Source organism: Zonotrichia albicollis, chromosome W (genome assembly GCF_047830755.1).
Source record: "Zonotrichia albicollis isolate bZonAlb1 chromosome W, bZonAlb1.hap1, whole genome shotgun sequence".
Taxonomy (NCBI): domain Eukaryota; kingdom Metazoa; phylum Chordata; class Aves; order Passeriformes; family Passerellidae; genus Zonotrichia; species Zonotrichia albicollis.
The window spans coordinates 12,539,771-12,556,435 of NC_133859.1; the positions used below are offsets into that span (position 1 = coordinate 12,539,771).

The following is a 16,665-nucleotide window of genomic DNA, read 5'->3' on the forward strand; positions in this document are numbered from 1 at the left end:
ATGACACCCCCATTTGTAAACAATCTTATGAGAAAAACACCACCTGCAGGTTGTTTTAATATTTTGCTATCAATGTTTATCTCCAGCTCCCTAAAGCTTCTCAGGCTGATTCTAGGAAAACTTAGCTGTAGCTTTCTCTCTCTCTGACTACAGAGCTACCATCACAGGAAATAAAATAGTACTTTGTATTTTGGACTTTAGTGAAGCATGCTCACAAGCAGGAAAGGCCTAGGTCTGTGCATCAAGAAGCAGAAAGATTAGTAAGATGCAGATGAACACTTACCTACTCACAAGAATCTAACTGATTAACTATTATGAAGCTCCATATCAGTAATTTCATATTTTAAATGGAACTACTTAGATATAAGAATTTACCTTCATGTCATGGTTGAATGCAGCCTTTATAATTTATTTTGCTAAAAATAGTTCTTGGATACAAAAGTCCACTCTCTATGCCTTTCCTGCTCAGTACTCTCACACTCCCTCCCTCAGCACAGGAAGGTGTCTAGCCTCAAACTCTGCTACTTCTATTACCCACCTGACATTCGTAAAGCTTCTTTCTTCCCTTTTTAGCTCCAGCTCCAGACTGACAGGCTGTCAGATGACATTTGAGTGTACTATTCCTAGCAAAATGCTCATGGCAGTTTGGACATTCAAATGGTTTTTCACCTGTTAAGACAAACACGGGGATTTGTAAGTGTATAAAACCAGCCAGTTTTTGGTCAGCTCTTCCTTTTGTGTAGGTTGATAAATATGCTGTAAAGATGTGGCCAACTGGACTATTCTACAGAAGAAAAAGACATTCTATGTAAACTTTATGTAAATAAAATTGCAAAAACTTAATGTGGAGTCATAACTCTCATTTATAAAAACAAAACAAACTGGACAAAACAAAATAAAACCCACAGACATGATAAAGTAACAATTCCCAGTGTCATTTAAGGTATATGCAGGTTTTTATGAAAGTTAGGCTATTATTCTGATGAAATATCTTAAAGAAATAGGAGCTATTTCTCTCTTTTCACCTGATAATAACAGTTAAAGACTCAACATTGGTATATACAAAGTGACACATTAAAGAAGGAGGTATTTAAATAATACAAAGTTTTATTTTCAAGAACAATGACAACTTATGCTTGAGAGCTGAAACTAAGCTCCAGAAAAAGAAGTTGGCACAGAATGACCATGAAGTAAAAATGCATTGGTATTAAAACAAACCAAGCCCAGAAATTTTAATTCAAAGTAGTATACTGTTATTACCATTTCAAATAGTAACAAAGAGCAGCTGCTGTCTCTGTTTACTAATTTCATCATGCAGAAATACAATGAAATTCAAGGAAATTAAAGTACAAAAAATTAGTATCAGTGTGTTTCTTCTAAGTCTGATAATTAATCTGTGGAGGTACTGATACCAACATCACTAATGAAACAAACTATTTAATGAACTCCAAAAGATGCTGAGACATTTCACTGAGTAACAAGAATCTATTCTAGCTCAATTCAGTTTAAAAGCCTTCATTTTTAGGGATATAGTAATTATTGACAACTGAGACAGAAAGCAAATAAACCTGTATTTTGAGAAATAAAGATATTCAGCACCATCTAACTTTTCAAAGGAAATCCATAAGTAGCCCATAATTCTCACTTATACACTCAAAGACCACAGAAAAACATTAAATGGAGGGAACATTCCCCTTAATGCTTAAAAAAGGCTATACTTTTGGAAACTTTCATACAGGTAATGCAGAGTATGCTGAACTACCATCTGTCTCGCAGATCAAAAATCACAGACATTGCACGAGCAACCAAATACATTGGTGAGCCTAAAGAATGACCCAGGAGGTGATCTCCAGGAGTAAAAAACAGGAGAAGGAAGGCAAGAGACTGGCATGGCTGAGTGGGGAACTGCTGGTCAAACTAAAGGGAAAGAATGAAATGCACAGGTAGTGGGAACAAGAACAGCTATCCTGAGAAGAGTATAGAGATGGAGTTTGGTTGTGGTAGAGATGAGATGAGGAAGGCCAAGGTGAAACTTGAACTGAACCTGGCAAGGGACACAAAGAATAACAGGAAGAGCTTCTACAGGTCTGTCAGACAGAAAAGGAAGGTCAAATAAAGTATTAGCCCCCGATAAACAGGGCTGGAAAACTGGCAACAATAGACAAAGAGAAGGTTGAGGTACTCAACTATTTTGACTCAATCTTCAATGCCAATCTCTCTTCCCACACCTGTCGAATGGATGGACAGCAGGATGGGGACTGGGGGAGCAAAGTCCTTCCCACTCTAAGATCAGGCTCATGACCACCTGAGGAACCTGAATGCACATAAGTCCACGGGACCTGATAAAATGCATCCCAGAGTCCTGAGAGAATTGGCTGATGTAGTTGCCAAGCAACTCTCCACGATATTTGAAAAGCCATGACAGTCAGGTGAAGTCTCAGGTGACTGGAAAAAGAGAAACATTGTCCCCATCTTTAAAAAGGGTAGAATTCACAGAATTCACCGAATGACTAGGTTGGAAAAGACCTTCAAGATCATTGAGTCCAACCCATGCCCTAACATCTCAACTAAACAATGGCACCAAGTGCCACATCCACTCTTTTTTAAAACACATTCAGGGATAGTGATTCCACCACCTCTCCGGGCAGACCATTCCAGAACTTTATCACCCTTTCTGTAAAAAAATTTTCCTAATATCCAACCTATATTTCCCTTGATGCAGCTCGAGACTGTGTCCTCTGGTTCTGTGAGTTGCTGCCTGGTGAAAGAGACCAAACCCCACCTGACTACAACCACCTTTCAGGAAGTTGTAGAGAGTGATAAGGTCACCTCTGAGTCTCCTTTTATCCAGGCTAAACGACCCCAGCTCCCTCAGTCGTTCCTCACAGGGCTTGTGTTCCAAGCCCCTCACCAACCTCATTGCCCTCCTCTGGATGTGCTCAAGCATCTCAACATCCTTCCTAAACTGAGGGGCCCAGAACTGGACACAGTACTCAAGGTGTGACCTCACCAGTGCCAAATATAGGGGAAGGATGACCTCCCTGGTCCTGCTGGCCACACTATTCCTGATACAGGCCAGGATGCCATTGGCCTTCTTGGCAGCCAGGACACACTGCTGGCTCTTGTTCAGCCAGCTGTCGACCAGTGCCCCCAGGTCCTTTTCCGCCTGAGCACTGTCCAGCCACACTGTCCCCAGCCTACAGCGTTGCAGGGGGTTATTGTGGCCAAAATGCAGGACTCAGCACTGGGATTTATTAAACTTCATCCTGTTAGACTCTGCCCATCCATTCAACCGTTTCAAGTCTCTCTGCAGAGCCCTCCTACCCTCCAACAGATTGAGACATGATCCCAGCTTAGTGTCACTCGCAAACTTACTAATGAAAGACTCAATCCCTTCATCCATGTAATCAATGAAGATATTAAACAGAACTGGTCCCAGCACAGACTCCTGAAGGACACCACTGGTGACTGGCTGCCAGCTGGATGCAGCACCGTTCACCAGCACTCTCTGGGCCTGGCCACCCAGCCAGTTCCTAACCCATCGAAGAGTGCTCCTGTCCAAGCCGTGGGCTGCCAGCTTCTCCAGGAGTATGCTGTTGGAGACAGTATCAAAGGCCTTGCTGAAGTCCAGGTACACAAAATCAACAGCCTTTCCTGCATCCACCAGGTGGGTCACTTGTTCATAAAAGGAGATCAGGTTGGTCTAACATGACCTACCTCTCCTAAACCCATGCTGGCTGGGTCTGATACCCTGGCCATCCTGTAAGTTCTGTGTGATGACACAATATAAACCATTCCATAGCCTTACCTGGTATAGAGGTCAGGCTAACTGGCCTATAATTGCCAGGATCCTCCTTCCCACCCTTTTTATGAATGGGTGTCACATTGGCCAGCTTCCAGTCATCTGGAACCTCACCAGTGAGCCAGAACTGCTGGTAAATGATGAAGAGTGGCTTTGCAAGGTCATCTGCCAGCTCCCTCATCACCCTGGGATGGATCCCATCTGGCCCCAAGGATTTATGATTGTCCAAGCAGCTCAGCAGTTCTCTGGCTGCCTCCTCTTGGATAATGGGGGGACCATTCTGCTCCCTGATATCATCGAACAACCCAAGAGGACAGTTATCCTGTAAAGGCAAGCCTTCTCACTAAAAACTGAGTTAAAGAAGGCGTTAAGCACCTCTGCCTTCTCCTCATCTGCAGTTACAAAGTTCCCTTCTGTATCTAATAAAGAACAAAGGTAAGTATTTCTCTTCCTTTTACCATTAATATATTTATAAAAACGTTTTTTTATTATCCTTTACAAAAGTCAACATTTTAAGTTGAAACTGAGTTTTAGCCTAATTTTTTTTTTACATACTCTAGCAACCCTCTGAAATACTACCTGAGAGACCTGACCCTCCTTTCAAAGATAATAGGGTTTTTTATTCCTGAGTTCCTCCAAAATCTCCTTGCCTACCCAGGCTGGACATTTGCCTTGTCGACTCATCTTTTGGCACACAGGGACAGTCTGTTCCTGCACCCTCAAGAGCTCCATTTTGAAACATGCCCACCCTTCCTGAACTCCTTTGTTTTTAAGGACTACTTCCCAAGGAACTCTCTGAATAAGTCTCCTGAACAGGCCAAAGTCTGTCCTCCAAAAGTCCAATGGAAAAGTCTTATTAATGTTCCTCTTGACTTCATCAAATATTGAGAATTTTATAATTTCATGGTCACTATGCCCCTAGCGGCCTCAACCATCACATTTCCCACCAACCCATGTCTATTTGCAAACAGCAGATCTAACATAGTCCCTCCCCTGGTGGGCTCACCCACCAGCTGCAACAAAAAGTTGTCCTCCGCAAACTCCAAAAATTTCCTGGACTGCCTTTTTTCAGCTATATTGAGTTCCCAGCAAATGTCCGGCAGGTTGAAATTGCCAACAAGAACAAGGGCTGATGATCCAGAAACATTCTCTAGCTGCTTATAGAATGAATTGTCCACCACGTCTTCCTGGTTGGGTGGATGATAAGACTCCCAGTAGGATGTCAGCCTTATTAGCCTTCCCCCTAATTCTTACCCATAGGCATTCAACGTCATCATTATTAGTTTCAATACCTATGGCATCCACAGCCTCCCTAATATAAAGGGCCACCCCTCCACCTCTTCTCCCTTTCCTATCTCTTCTGAAGAGCTTGTAGCCATCCAGTGCATCACTCCAGCCATGCAAGTCACGCCACCACGTTTCCATGATGGCAATTACATCATAGCTCTGCTGTTGCACCATGGCCTCCAGCTCTTCTTGTTTGTTACCCATGCTGTGTGCATTAGTATACATACACCTCAGCTGGGCTGCTGATTTCACTATCTCAGGCTTACCACCCTTGGGCCTGCTTCCAGACAGCCCAACAGCATCCCCTTCCTCCTTCAAACCTATTTTAAAGCCCTCTACACAAGTTCTGCCAGTTCACAAGCTAAAAACCTTCTACCCTTAACAGAGAGATGGAGCCCATCTGGAAAGGACCCTGGGAATCACTGCTCTGTCAGCTTTACCTCTGTGCCTGGGAAAATCATGGAACAGATCCTCCAGGAAAGTTCTGCAAAGGCACATGGAGGGCAGGGAGGTGATCAGGACAACCAGCATGGCTTCACCAAGGGCAAGTTCTGCCTGACCAACCCAGTGGCCTCCTCTGATGGAGTGACTCCACCAGTGGACAAGGGAAAGGCTAGAGATGTCCTTTCTGTGGACTTCTGTAAAGCCTTTGAAATGGAGCCCCCACAACATCTTTCTCTGTAAATTGGAGAGAGAGAATCAATGGGTGGACTCTTAGATGGGTAACAAAGTGGTTGGATGGTTGTGGTTTGACACTGGCCAAACACCAGGTACCCACGAAAGTCATTCACTTACCTTTTCTTGCTACAGTTGGGCAGAGGAGAGGGAAAAAAATTAACAAAGGGTTCATGAGTTGACATAAGGACTGTGAGAAAAACACTCTAAGGGCAACACAGGTTCAAATTTAATGGTATAAAGTAAATTTATTATTAACAGTCAGAGGAGGATGAGATGTAAAATAAGCCTTTAAAACACTTTTTCCCCCTAGTCCTTCTCTCTTTTCCACCAATAGCGCAGGGAGACAGGGCATGGGGGTCTTGGTCAGTTTGTCATTTGAGATCTTTTTTTTGTTCACTCAGGGAGATGAGTCTTTGCTATGCCATGGGGCCCCTCCTGTGGGCAAACTGTCTTCCCAAAACTGTTGTGGTGTGCGTCACTTGTCCATGGGGTGCAGTCTTTTAAGGCTAGGTTGCTCTAGTTTGGAAGCAAGGGTCTTTTTACTCTATCTCTGGAAGCAGGGGCCCCTCTCTCTTTATTCAGGTTTCTTACTAGATAACAGCTTTCTCTGGTATCCACCCACTCCAGCGTGAGCACTTTTCTCATGAGCTGAGAGTGGATTCTGCATCTCTCATGGACGACATGCATTACAGGGAGACAGTTTGTTTCACCACAGTCCTCACTATGGCTTGTAGAGGAATTTCGGCTCCGATGCTTGGAGCACCTCCTACCCCTCTTTCTTTTCCACTAACCTTGGTGCTGCCGTGTTTCTTCCTCATATGTCCTCACTTCCTCCTCTTCTCTGACTAGAAGAAAAATTGCTGCTTGTGGGTACCATTACCAACAAGTTTCACTAATTCAAAGATTCCTGCAGGATCCTGCAGTGCCAAGAAGTTGATTTCGTCCAGGTTCCGCATCAGGGAGTCGTCCACCATGTTTTTGCCGTCGGCCACGCGACCCCGCTGACACCACATGGGCAGTGGCAGCCGCTGCAGCGTTGGCACTATTTAATGCCTTTTTTCAGGTGGGGCACCAGGAAGGAGAAGCTACTGCCCCTGTCGTTTTGCCCGCGGGAAATTGAAAGATGAATTGGAAAGGAAGGAGCCATTTGCAGCTTTTGGAAATGGCTTTTCTCAAGTGTGAGGGCAAGATATCCATGTAAGGAAGAACTTGTGAAATCCCCAGGGAAGTGGACCACTACAGATGAAGATAGCCAGAACTTGAGAGAACTAGCAGTGCTGGAAATCATCTATAGTGATCTAAAGAATGACAGTGTTTCTAAAGATCCAGAGGATGTCCCTTGTGTGGTAGACAGGGTCAGGCGTTCGGAAGATCTCGCAATGTTACGGGAAGACAGGGCCCCTGTTCCCTTAGATAAGAAAATTAACATAGGAATGCAGCCCCCTAAACCAGATGCTGGTAACTTTCCACCCCTACCCAGTAAATTTCCACCCCTTACTAACCATAGATGGTAAAAGACAGACCCCCCATGACGTAGAAAACCCTAGATTATAAAACCCCACGAGAAGAGATAATAAAGGCCTTTGACCGTCCACCACATTGGTGTCTGCGTGCTCTTTGGCCCGAGCGACCCTGGAGAGTTTGGGTCGCCGTGCTGTCTCTCCGAACCAGGTCGCCTGCCTTGTATCAGAAGGCAACACCCTTGAACACTGGCCATGTGGAGGAAGGTGGTTCAAGGTGCCCCTGCATCATATTCCAGCAGATTGGTATCACTGTATTATCCGCAAATGGATACACCAACTGTAGAGGTGGCGTCCTCCTGGCTCCGAAATGTAGAAGAAACTCTGGCTACTCCCTCATCCCGATGAGCCAGTACCCCAACTTTTAGGGGCAGCCCAAGAGATCAGTCCTATCCAACCCCGGTCAGAGGGAAGGGAAGCCCCAAGAACAGGCCATGTAATGAACTCTGGTTCTTTCTGCGTGACCGGGGGAGGACATGAGGAAGTGGGATGGTGAACCCACCTTTAAGCTGAAAGCCCGTGTCCATGAACTGAGAGGGAAAAGACCTGTTAAGAAGGGGCCACCCAAGAAGACAGTCAGTGTAGTTGACACAGAGAGACCAGAAGACAATCAGCCATCTCCCAGATATAAGAGAACTAAAACCATTTCCTACAGCCCTGATGAGGGCACTTCTGATCTAGCATTGTAAAGGTCAGATAGTGAATACTCTGACCAGGAACAGGAATAGAGGGTCCCTGCCTTCGGCCAGGAGGCAGAAAGAGATGACTGGATATACTGGACTTTGTGGATTTGATGGCCTGGCACATCCGATCCACAGAAGTATAAAGCTTTAGTAGATACTGGTGCACTGATGCCATCAAGGCACAAGAGTGCAGAACCTATCTGGATCTCTGGAATGACAGGGGGATGCCAAGAGTTGTCTGTAATAGAGGCTGAGGTGAGCTTAACAGGGGACAGATGGCAAAAGCATCCCATTGTGATTGGCCCAGAGGCCCCTTGTATCCTTGGCATCGATTACCTCAGGAGAGGGTACTTCAAGGATCCAAAAGGCTATTGATGGGCTTTGGGTATAGCTACAGTGAATACAGAGAAGATGAAACAGTTATCTACCCTGTCTGCCCTCTCAGAAGATCCCTTCACTGTAGGATTGCTGCAGGTGGAAGACCAACAAGTACCAATTGCTACCAGGACAGTGCATCAGTGGCAATGTCACACAAACTGAGACTCTTTAACTCCTATCCATGAACTAATTTGTCGACTGGAGAGCCAAGGAGTAATCAGCAGAACCTGCTCACCCTTCAACAGCCCCATATGGCCTGTGCGGAAGTCAAATGGGGAATGGAGGCTGACAGTAGACTATTGGGGTCTGAACAAAGTCACGCCACCTATAAGTGCTGTTGTACCAGACATGTTGGAACTCCAATATGAGGTGGAGTCAAAACCAGCCAAATGGTATGCCACAACTGACATTGCAAATGCATTTTTCTCAGTCCCTCTGATGTCAGAGTGCAGACCACAATTTGCTTTTACCTGGAGGGGTGTCCAATACACCTGGAACTGACTGTCCCAAGGGTAGAAACACAGTCCCATCATCTGCCATGGCCTGATCCAGACTGCTCTGGAACAGGGTGGAGCTCGAGAGCACCTACAATATATTGATGATATCATTGTGTGGGGTGATATAGCAGAAGTTTTTGAGAGAGAAAATAAAATGATCCAAATTCTTTTTAAAGCTGGTCTTGCCATAAAACAAAGTAAGGCAAAGGAACCTGCACAGGAGATGCAGTCCTTGGGAACAAAATGGCAGGATGGATGCTGCCATGTGCCTACAGAGGTGGTTGACAAAATTGCAACTATGTCTCCACCAGCTAATAACAAGGAAACACAAGCTTTCCTGGGGTTTGTGGGGTTCTGGAGAATGCACATTCCAGGTTATAGTCAGCTTGTGGGCCCCCTCTATCAAGTGACCCAGAAGAAGAACCACTTCGAGTGGGGCCTTGACCAACAACAGGCTTTTGAGCAGATCAGACAGGAAATAGCCTGTGCAGTAGCTCTTGGGCCTGTTCGGACAGAACCAGATGAGCAAAATATACTCTCCACTGCAGCTGGGGAGCAGGGCCTCACCTGAAGCCTCTGGCAAAGAACCGCAGGAGAAACCTGAGGTCGACCACTAGGGTTTTGGAGCTGGAATTATCAAGGATCAGAAGCCCACTATACTCCAACTGAAAAAGAGATAATAGCAGCTTACGAGGGGGTTCAAGCCGCCTCAGAAGTTGTTTGGACAGAAATGTGTCTCCTCTTGGCATCACAATTGCCCATGCTACACTGGATGTTCAAAGGAAACATTCCCTCAAGACATCATGCAACCAGCGTTACATGGAGTAAGTGGGTAGCATTAATTACACAATGAGCCCAAATGGGAAAACCCAATTTCCCAGGAATCCTAGAAGAGATTTTGCATTGGCCAGAAGCCAGACATTTTGGAGCATTGCCTGAGAAGGTGACTTGTGCCCAAGAAGCACCACCATATAATGAGTTACCAGAAAGCAAAAGAAGCTATGCTTTATTTACTGATGGATCCTGCCGAGTGATAGAAAACCATCAGAAGTGGAAAACCGCTGGGTGAAGTTGTACACAACAAGTCATTTAGGCTGCTGAAGGGGAAGGTAAATCAAGACCATTTGCAGAGGTGAAAGCCATTCAACTAGCCCGAGAGATTGCTGAGAGAGAAAAGTGGGCCATACTTTATACAGACTCCTGGATGGTGGTTAATGCCCTATGGAGATGGCTGCAGCAGTGGAAGAAAAGCAATTGGCAATGCAGGGGTAAACCCATCTGAGCTGCTGCATTATGGCAGGACATTGCTGCACAAATAGAAAACATAACTCTGAAAGTACATCATGTAGATGCTCAGAAGTTGTGCCACTGAGGAGCATCAAAACAACAAACGGGTAGATAAGGCCACCAAAATCGGAATAGCTCAGGTGGACCTAGATTTGGAAAGAAAGGGTGAGCTATTTATAGCCCTATGGGCCTCTGAAACATCAGGGCATCTTGGAAGGGATGCAACATAGATGAGCTCATGATCGAGGGGTAGACCTGAACATGGAGGCTATTTCACAGGTTATCCATCAGTGTGAAACATGCTGCTGTCAAGCGAGCCACACAAGTGAAGCCTTCTTGGAGTGGAGTGCGTTACTGGGCTTCCAGTATGGCGAAGCCTGGCAAATTGATTACATTGGGCCATTGCCAAGGACACACCAAGGCAAGAGTTATATCCTCACCATGGTAGAGGCCACAACTGGCTGGCTGGAAATGTACCCAGTAAACCATGCCACCACCCAGAACATGATTTCAGGTCTTGAAAGACACATTTTGTGGTGACATGGAACCCCAGACAGAATTTGGTCAGACAATGGGACTAATTTTCAAAATAATCTTATAAACTCCTAGGCAAAGAGACATGGAATTAAGTGGATATATAACATTCCCTATCATCCACAGGCCTCTGGGAAGATTGAAAGCTATAACGGGCCGCTAAAAACTGTGTTAGGGGTGTTAGGTAATGAGGACATGGAAGCACTGGGATGCAAACTTGGCAGAAGCCACTTGGTTAGTCAACACTAGGGGATCTGCTAACTGCCCTCGTCCTGCCCAAACTAAGCCCTTAGACACTGTGGGAGGAGACAAAGTCCCTGCACTACACACAGGGAAGTGGCTGGGGAAGTCAGTGTGGATTTCTTCCCCCATGGGAAAAGGCAAACCCATTTGTGGGATTGTCTTTGCCCAAGGACCTGGGTGTACTTGGTGGGTGATGCGGGAGGATGGGAAGACTCGGTGTGTACCTCAAGGAGATTCAACCTTTGAGTAAGAATAACCTATAGTGTAAGTTGCATGTTACAAAAGGTAAAGCAGCAGGAGGGACATGAACTGACAAAGAATGAATTTTGCAAGGAGCAAGAAGAATGCGATGATGAACAGGGATGGTGGCAGTGTCTAACCATGAACCATCAAGTGTACTATTTTTCCTGTCCTGACCCCACATCCTGATGGAATGGAGACCACCTGGAGGGATGTGAAAGGATAGGCAATAGTTGTTAATAAAATGTATGTTTGGTGTAGAGATAGTTTAAGCATCCTAGTAATGAGATCATATATATTATATGGGATCTGAGCATGACGCAAATGGTATGGAATAAGGGGTAGAGATTGTATTGGGTCTGACCAAGGTAAAGTTCATAGCCCTTACAGTGCTATGCTTTGCATTGGTAGCTGGAAGGGTGTTGATAACAGACCAGTGTTTTTGCTACTGCTGAGCAGCGCTGTCCCTCTGATATTCCTTCCCCCATCAAAGGGGATGGGAGTGGGCAAGATCCTGGGAGGGGACACAACCAGGCCAGCTAACCCAAATTGGCCAAAGGGATATTCCATACCATATGACATCAGCTCAGATATATAAGCTATATGGACATGCCCTGGCTGTGTGCACTGGCACCCAGAAATCCTGTGTGCTGGGCTGATTCCACAGTGTGGGCAGCAGGGGAGGAGGGAATTCTTCCCCTCTGCTCTGGTAAGACCCTACCTGCAGTTCTGCCTCCAGCTCTAGGGTCCCCAGCACAGAAAGGACATAGACCTGTTAGAGCAAGTTCAGAGGAGGCACCAAGATGATCAGAGGGATGGAGCATCTTTCTGTCTTGGAGTGAGTTATTACGATTGTATATTTCCTGATCCTCTGCTTTGTGCCCAAAAAATGGTTGCTGTATCTTTAAGGCAAGGGACTGGATGTGTGTGGGGCTGGGGGTGGGGAGAGCCCCTGTTTCGGTGCAGGCTTTTTTAAAAGCCTTGCTGACCAGGTTTTCCATGGCTCAGTGGATATCGTGAGAGGTGTAAGCTTGGCCTGGAACCTAGGGGGGTTGGGGGTGGGGCTTGGGGCTCTCTCGCTTTCTTCTGGTTTGGGATTGAGGTGGTGGCCACAAGGAGACAAAGTGAGTACATCTGACTTGAAACATTGTTGCCCTCTCTTTTTCTTCCTGGCACCACTTCCCTGTTGTTCAGGAGCCCAGAGCCAGCACATGTGGTGCCACCTGGGACTGGCACCATGCCTCACCGGACCCTGGCCTGCAGTGTGGTGGCTGTGACTACACCTGTGTGTTAGGCTTCAGGACTTCGTTTTGCTGCAGATTCTACACTGTGAGTCTGCTCGTTTTTTCCCTGTTTCTCAGCCATTTGGGGGTCCAGAGCCAACGTGTGGGGTGCTGCCAGGACTGGGGCTGCCCCCACCGGGCCACTTCTCTGCACAGTAGCCCGACATTGCTACCAAGCCCTGCCCACCGCCCCAGAATGTGCCAGCTCACAGTGGGGGTACCAGAACCAACTGCTGCCCGTGAGCTTTGCAAAAGGAGCAATCTCCTGTCCTCCTCTTTGCTCGAGCTCCCACCACCACCACCTGAAGATGTTGCCAAGCTTGTGTCAGAGCGCCCCCTGAAGCCACAGAGGGCAGCCTCTCTGCCCTGCTAGGAGCAAACAGTGCCCCCTGCCGGTTGTGGTTGCAACTACACCCAAGGGAAAAATTAACAGGCAGGAAAACTTGTTATTGTTTTTGTTGTTTGTTCTGATTTATATTTATAGTTAATTTGCCGGTAAAGAAATGTTATTCCTTTCCCCATAATTTTGCCTGGAAACCCTGTAATTTTGAAGTGATAATTTGGAGGGAGGGGATCATCTTTTCCATTCCGTGAAGATTCCTACCTTCCTTGGCAGACATCTGTCTTTTAAACTGAGACACTTGGCTATGAAAAACTGAGAGAATTGGGATTGTTCAGCCTGGAGAAGAGAGGCTCCAGCATGACCTAATTGTGACCTTCCAGGTCCTAAAGGGAGCTGACAAGAAAGATGGAGAGAGACTATTTTCAAGGGCCTGGAGTGAGAGGACAAGGGGGAATGGCTTAAAATTGAAAATAAGTAGGTTTAGATTAGATATTAGGAAAAACTCTGCTGTAAGGAGGGTGAGGCCCTGGCACAGGTTACCCAGAGAAGCTGTGGCTGTCCCATCCCTGGAAGTGCTCAAGGCCAGGTTGGACAGGGCTTGGAACAACCTGGTCTAGTGGAAGGCACTCATGGCAGGAAGGGCTGGAATGAGATGAGCTTCAAGGTCCCTTCCAATCCAGGCCATTCTATGATTTTATGAATATCACAGAACAAAACTCACACCACAAACCTTCACCTGCTCTGCAATCTCATTACATTTAAAGAGTTACTTGAAGCGAGGCACTGCCCAGTTAAGGACAGATTTATTCTATTTTTACCCAAATTCTTCAACAATCTTCATATTCTGCCTAAAGTATCTGAAACTGACAATTCAAAGACAGCAGTGGCAATATTCAAAGGCCAAAAAGACATTGAGTGACTTCTTGCACAGTGCAAAACAATGCAGTGACTTCAGCAGCAGCAGCAATGGAAAACAGAGAGCGTATCAGCCTGCCTCTAGCTTCAGAAGTACACTGGTGAGCTGGTAACTGAACTCCTCTGCTAAAGGTGACAACTTGCTTCTCTTCCCCTGGGGTGTCATTAAACTATGAGTTTATAAAATCTCACTTAAATAAGACTAAAGAGGGAGGGTTCTTGACCTGATCTAACAATTAATTTTTTTCCATTTACGAGAACAGGCCAGATTTCACTTGCCAATCATAAGTAACTCACAGGACAGAAATTCTGATCTAAGAGAGTCCAATATTTTGTTGGACCTTTATAATCCTGCAGCCACAGGAAGTGATTGCCCAAAATAAATATTTTTTAACCCAAAGACACTCGTAATAACACAGTGACTTCTATTTGCCCAGTATGTAAGAAATACCAGGGAATTCACCCATAACCATAAAGCTGCCATATCATTGTTTAGATTGGGTTTAGAGAAATATAGTAAGGTTGTTGGGATTTTTTGTTTGGGTGTCTTTCTTTTTTTCTCCTCCAGAAATACAAAGGCAGGCATTTATCAAATGAACTTCTTGGGATCATTTATTCATGGTATGTAGATAGAGTCCATTTATTCACTCCCATGGAATATGTTATTTGCAGTTCAAAGTACACTACCTGTGAAACATATTTTGCATTCATGAGGAATGACAAAGACCTTGATGAATTTTTCTCAAGAAGTTTGTATAATTCACATAAAAATTACTTCAATTACAGAGTTTTCAGACATGGGCTGATTAATTTGGCTGCTTCAAGCCCATCACTGGAACAGGAAGTAATTAGATTCCATGTGTGGTACTTGCATCAATACATATTTAGAATGTACTCTGCACCTCTTGTGATATGCTAAGTTGCTTCATCCCCAAAATCCTTCTGTCAGAACAGCAATGAATATACTGTTATATTTGGCTTATTCTGTTAATCCAATCCTCCACAAACTTCTCTGAAAAGACTTTTGTTAGGTAGCTTGCATTTGGCTTGGTCATAACAGAGAAACACTCCGGGCTTCACAGGGAAGAAGGGTTTGCCAAAGAGTTTTCATAAATGCAACTTTTAAGGGGCTATTTGGAGTACATTTGATGCAGTGTCATATACAGATACAAAGAAGTTCCAATTAAAAGGCTTTTGCAACAGCAAGCTGGAAAATAAATAAGACTGCTACCCTCTATTAAATTCTTACTGATGATTGATGACTGATATATCAAATAATGTCTGAAAGATCAGGACAACATATATTTTACATTCAGAGAGCTATCTATATAATATTCAGTGCCTATTCAGATAGCACAGACTTTTCAGTGACATGAAAAAATAGCATCTTAACCTCCCATATTACACAGAAGAAACCCAAGCAGTTTTGGACTCAAAAGATACTGTTCAAAGAGGCAGATTTTACAGTAACAAGTCTACTATAGTCACAAGAAATGTTTTGCTGAGCTAATTAACAAAAAAAAAATGAAATCAGATGAGATGTCAAGAGGAAGGGAATACTTTATGCCTAATGTATTATTAGGCATTTGCTCATATGTTCTGTTAGTAAAAGAAACTCTTTAAAATATATATTCCACTGAGAAGCTCATGGTTTAGATCATATTTCAACAGAAACATTTACTAGCAGAATTGTGAAAACAAGAGCATGTCATGGCAGCTCCTCAGTTTGGTACTTTCCAAGAAAAAAACATGCTTTAAGAAATTATTTGAAAGTAATATTTTAGGATTTAATAGACTGAAAAGAGAAGCTTTCTGGTTTTAGGCATCTATTTTTAACCACCTCAATCCCTCAAAGTTTATATCAATGTAAAACAAACAAACAAACAAAAAAACCCCCAGCATTTTAGTTGCAACTACAAGCAAAGTATTTCTAGCACTCAGGACTCATGCATTTTCTTCAGCATGTTTTCTATTTTCTATTTCCCCAAAATATGTAAAACCTCAAAATGCTAGACCCAAAGCCACAAGAACAGGACCATATCAGTGTTCTTACCTGTGTGCTTTCGGAGGTGCTCTTTAAAATGTCCAAAGTGATCAAACTGCTTATCACAGTATTGGCATATATGTATTTTCTTGCCAGGTCTTTGCTTCTTGCTAGAACCACCTTCATCAAGGTGGTGACAGGTGAGGTGTTGTTTCAAAGCACTCTCTCGTAGGTAGCTTTTATTGCATAGATCACACTTGTAACTCTCAGCAGAGTGTGTTTTCATGTGTTCCTTAAAATGGTAAAACAATTTAAATGAACGGTTACATTTTTCACAGTGGAATAGATTCTTCACATGCGACACTTGAAGTTCCACAAGTTCAATATCTTCTACCTGTTTGCATGAGGGATCAGTTGCACCACCTTCTTCTTGAACCTGGCATTTTGTCTCTCCTTGACGATATTTACTGGTGATATCTGCCAAAAGAGCCAAAGCAGATTCATCTGATGTACCTGTTGTATGTATGTACTTTATAGATTGCTCTGCAGAAGCTACTTCAAGTGTTTCGATGCTGTCATCTTCCACTTCAATCGTCCCTTCAGCAATCTCAACCTCAATTTCAACAGGCTCTGATTCTGCAGATGGCAGTGCTTCTGTGATAACATTAGATGTTTCAGCAATCTTCCTCTTTTTTGCTTTATTTTTACCTTGTCTTTGATTTGATTCTAAGGGTGATGAATTTTCTTTGTTCCTGCAAAACATTTACATAAACATAGTTAGGATCCATAAGCACTTACATAATTCCTGCCTGACACTGAGCTTCTGCATTAAACACTAGCTAGATGTTTCTCAGAGAAGCTGAATGATGAGTGGCCAGATAACCTGCACCTATTTCAGATGTTAATTTGTCCTTAATCTATACTCCTTAGAGCTGTAAAACAGCACAGTTAAAGTTGTGGAGCCTTTAACATAAGGTTATTAAAGTGTTTT

At 44.3% G+C, this 16,665-nt stretch overlaps 1 protein-coding gene across 6 annotated transcripts in view; it reads right to left on the reverse strand.

Annotated features, from left to right (window-relative positions):
* The window catches only part of LOC141726957 (zinc finger protein 131-like), a 49,527-nt gene that overhangs the window by 19,299 nt on the left and 13,563 nt on the right, over positions 1-16,665 (reverse strand). For 5 of the 6 annotated variants that reach the window (XM_074532081.1, XM_074532085.1, XM_074532080.1 and 2 more), the window contains 2 exons: positions 15,744-16,426; positions 539-669 (listed from right to left, as the gene is read on the reverse strand). In XM_074532081.1, coding sequence (XP_074388182.1) covers positions 539-669; positions 15,744-16,426 — 814 coding nt within the window. The remainder of the gene's footprint in view (positions 1-538; positions 670-15,743; positions 16,427-16,665) is intronic. The other variant, XM_074532084.1, reaches the window with a different exon arrangement.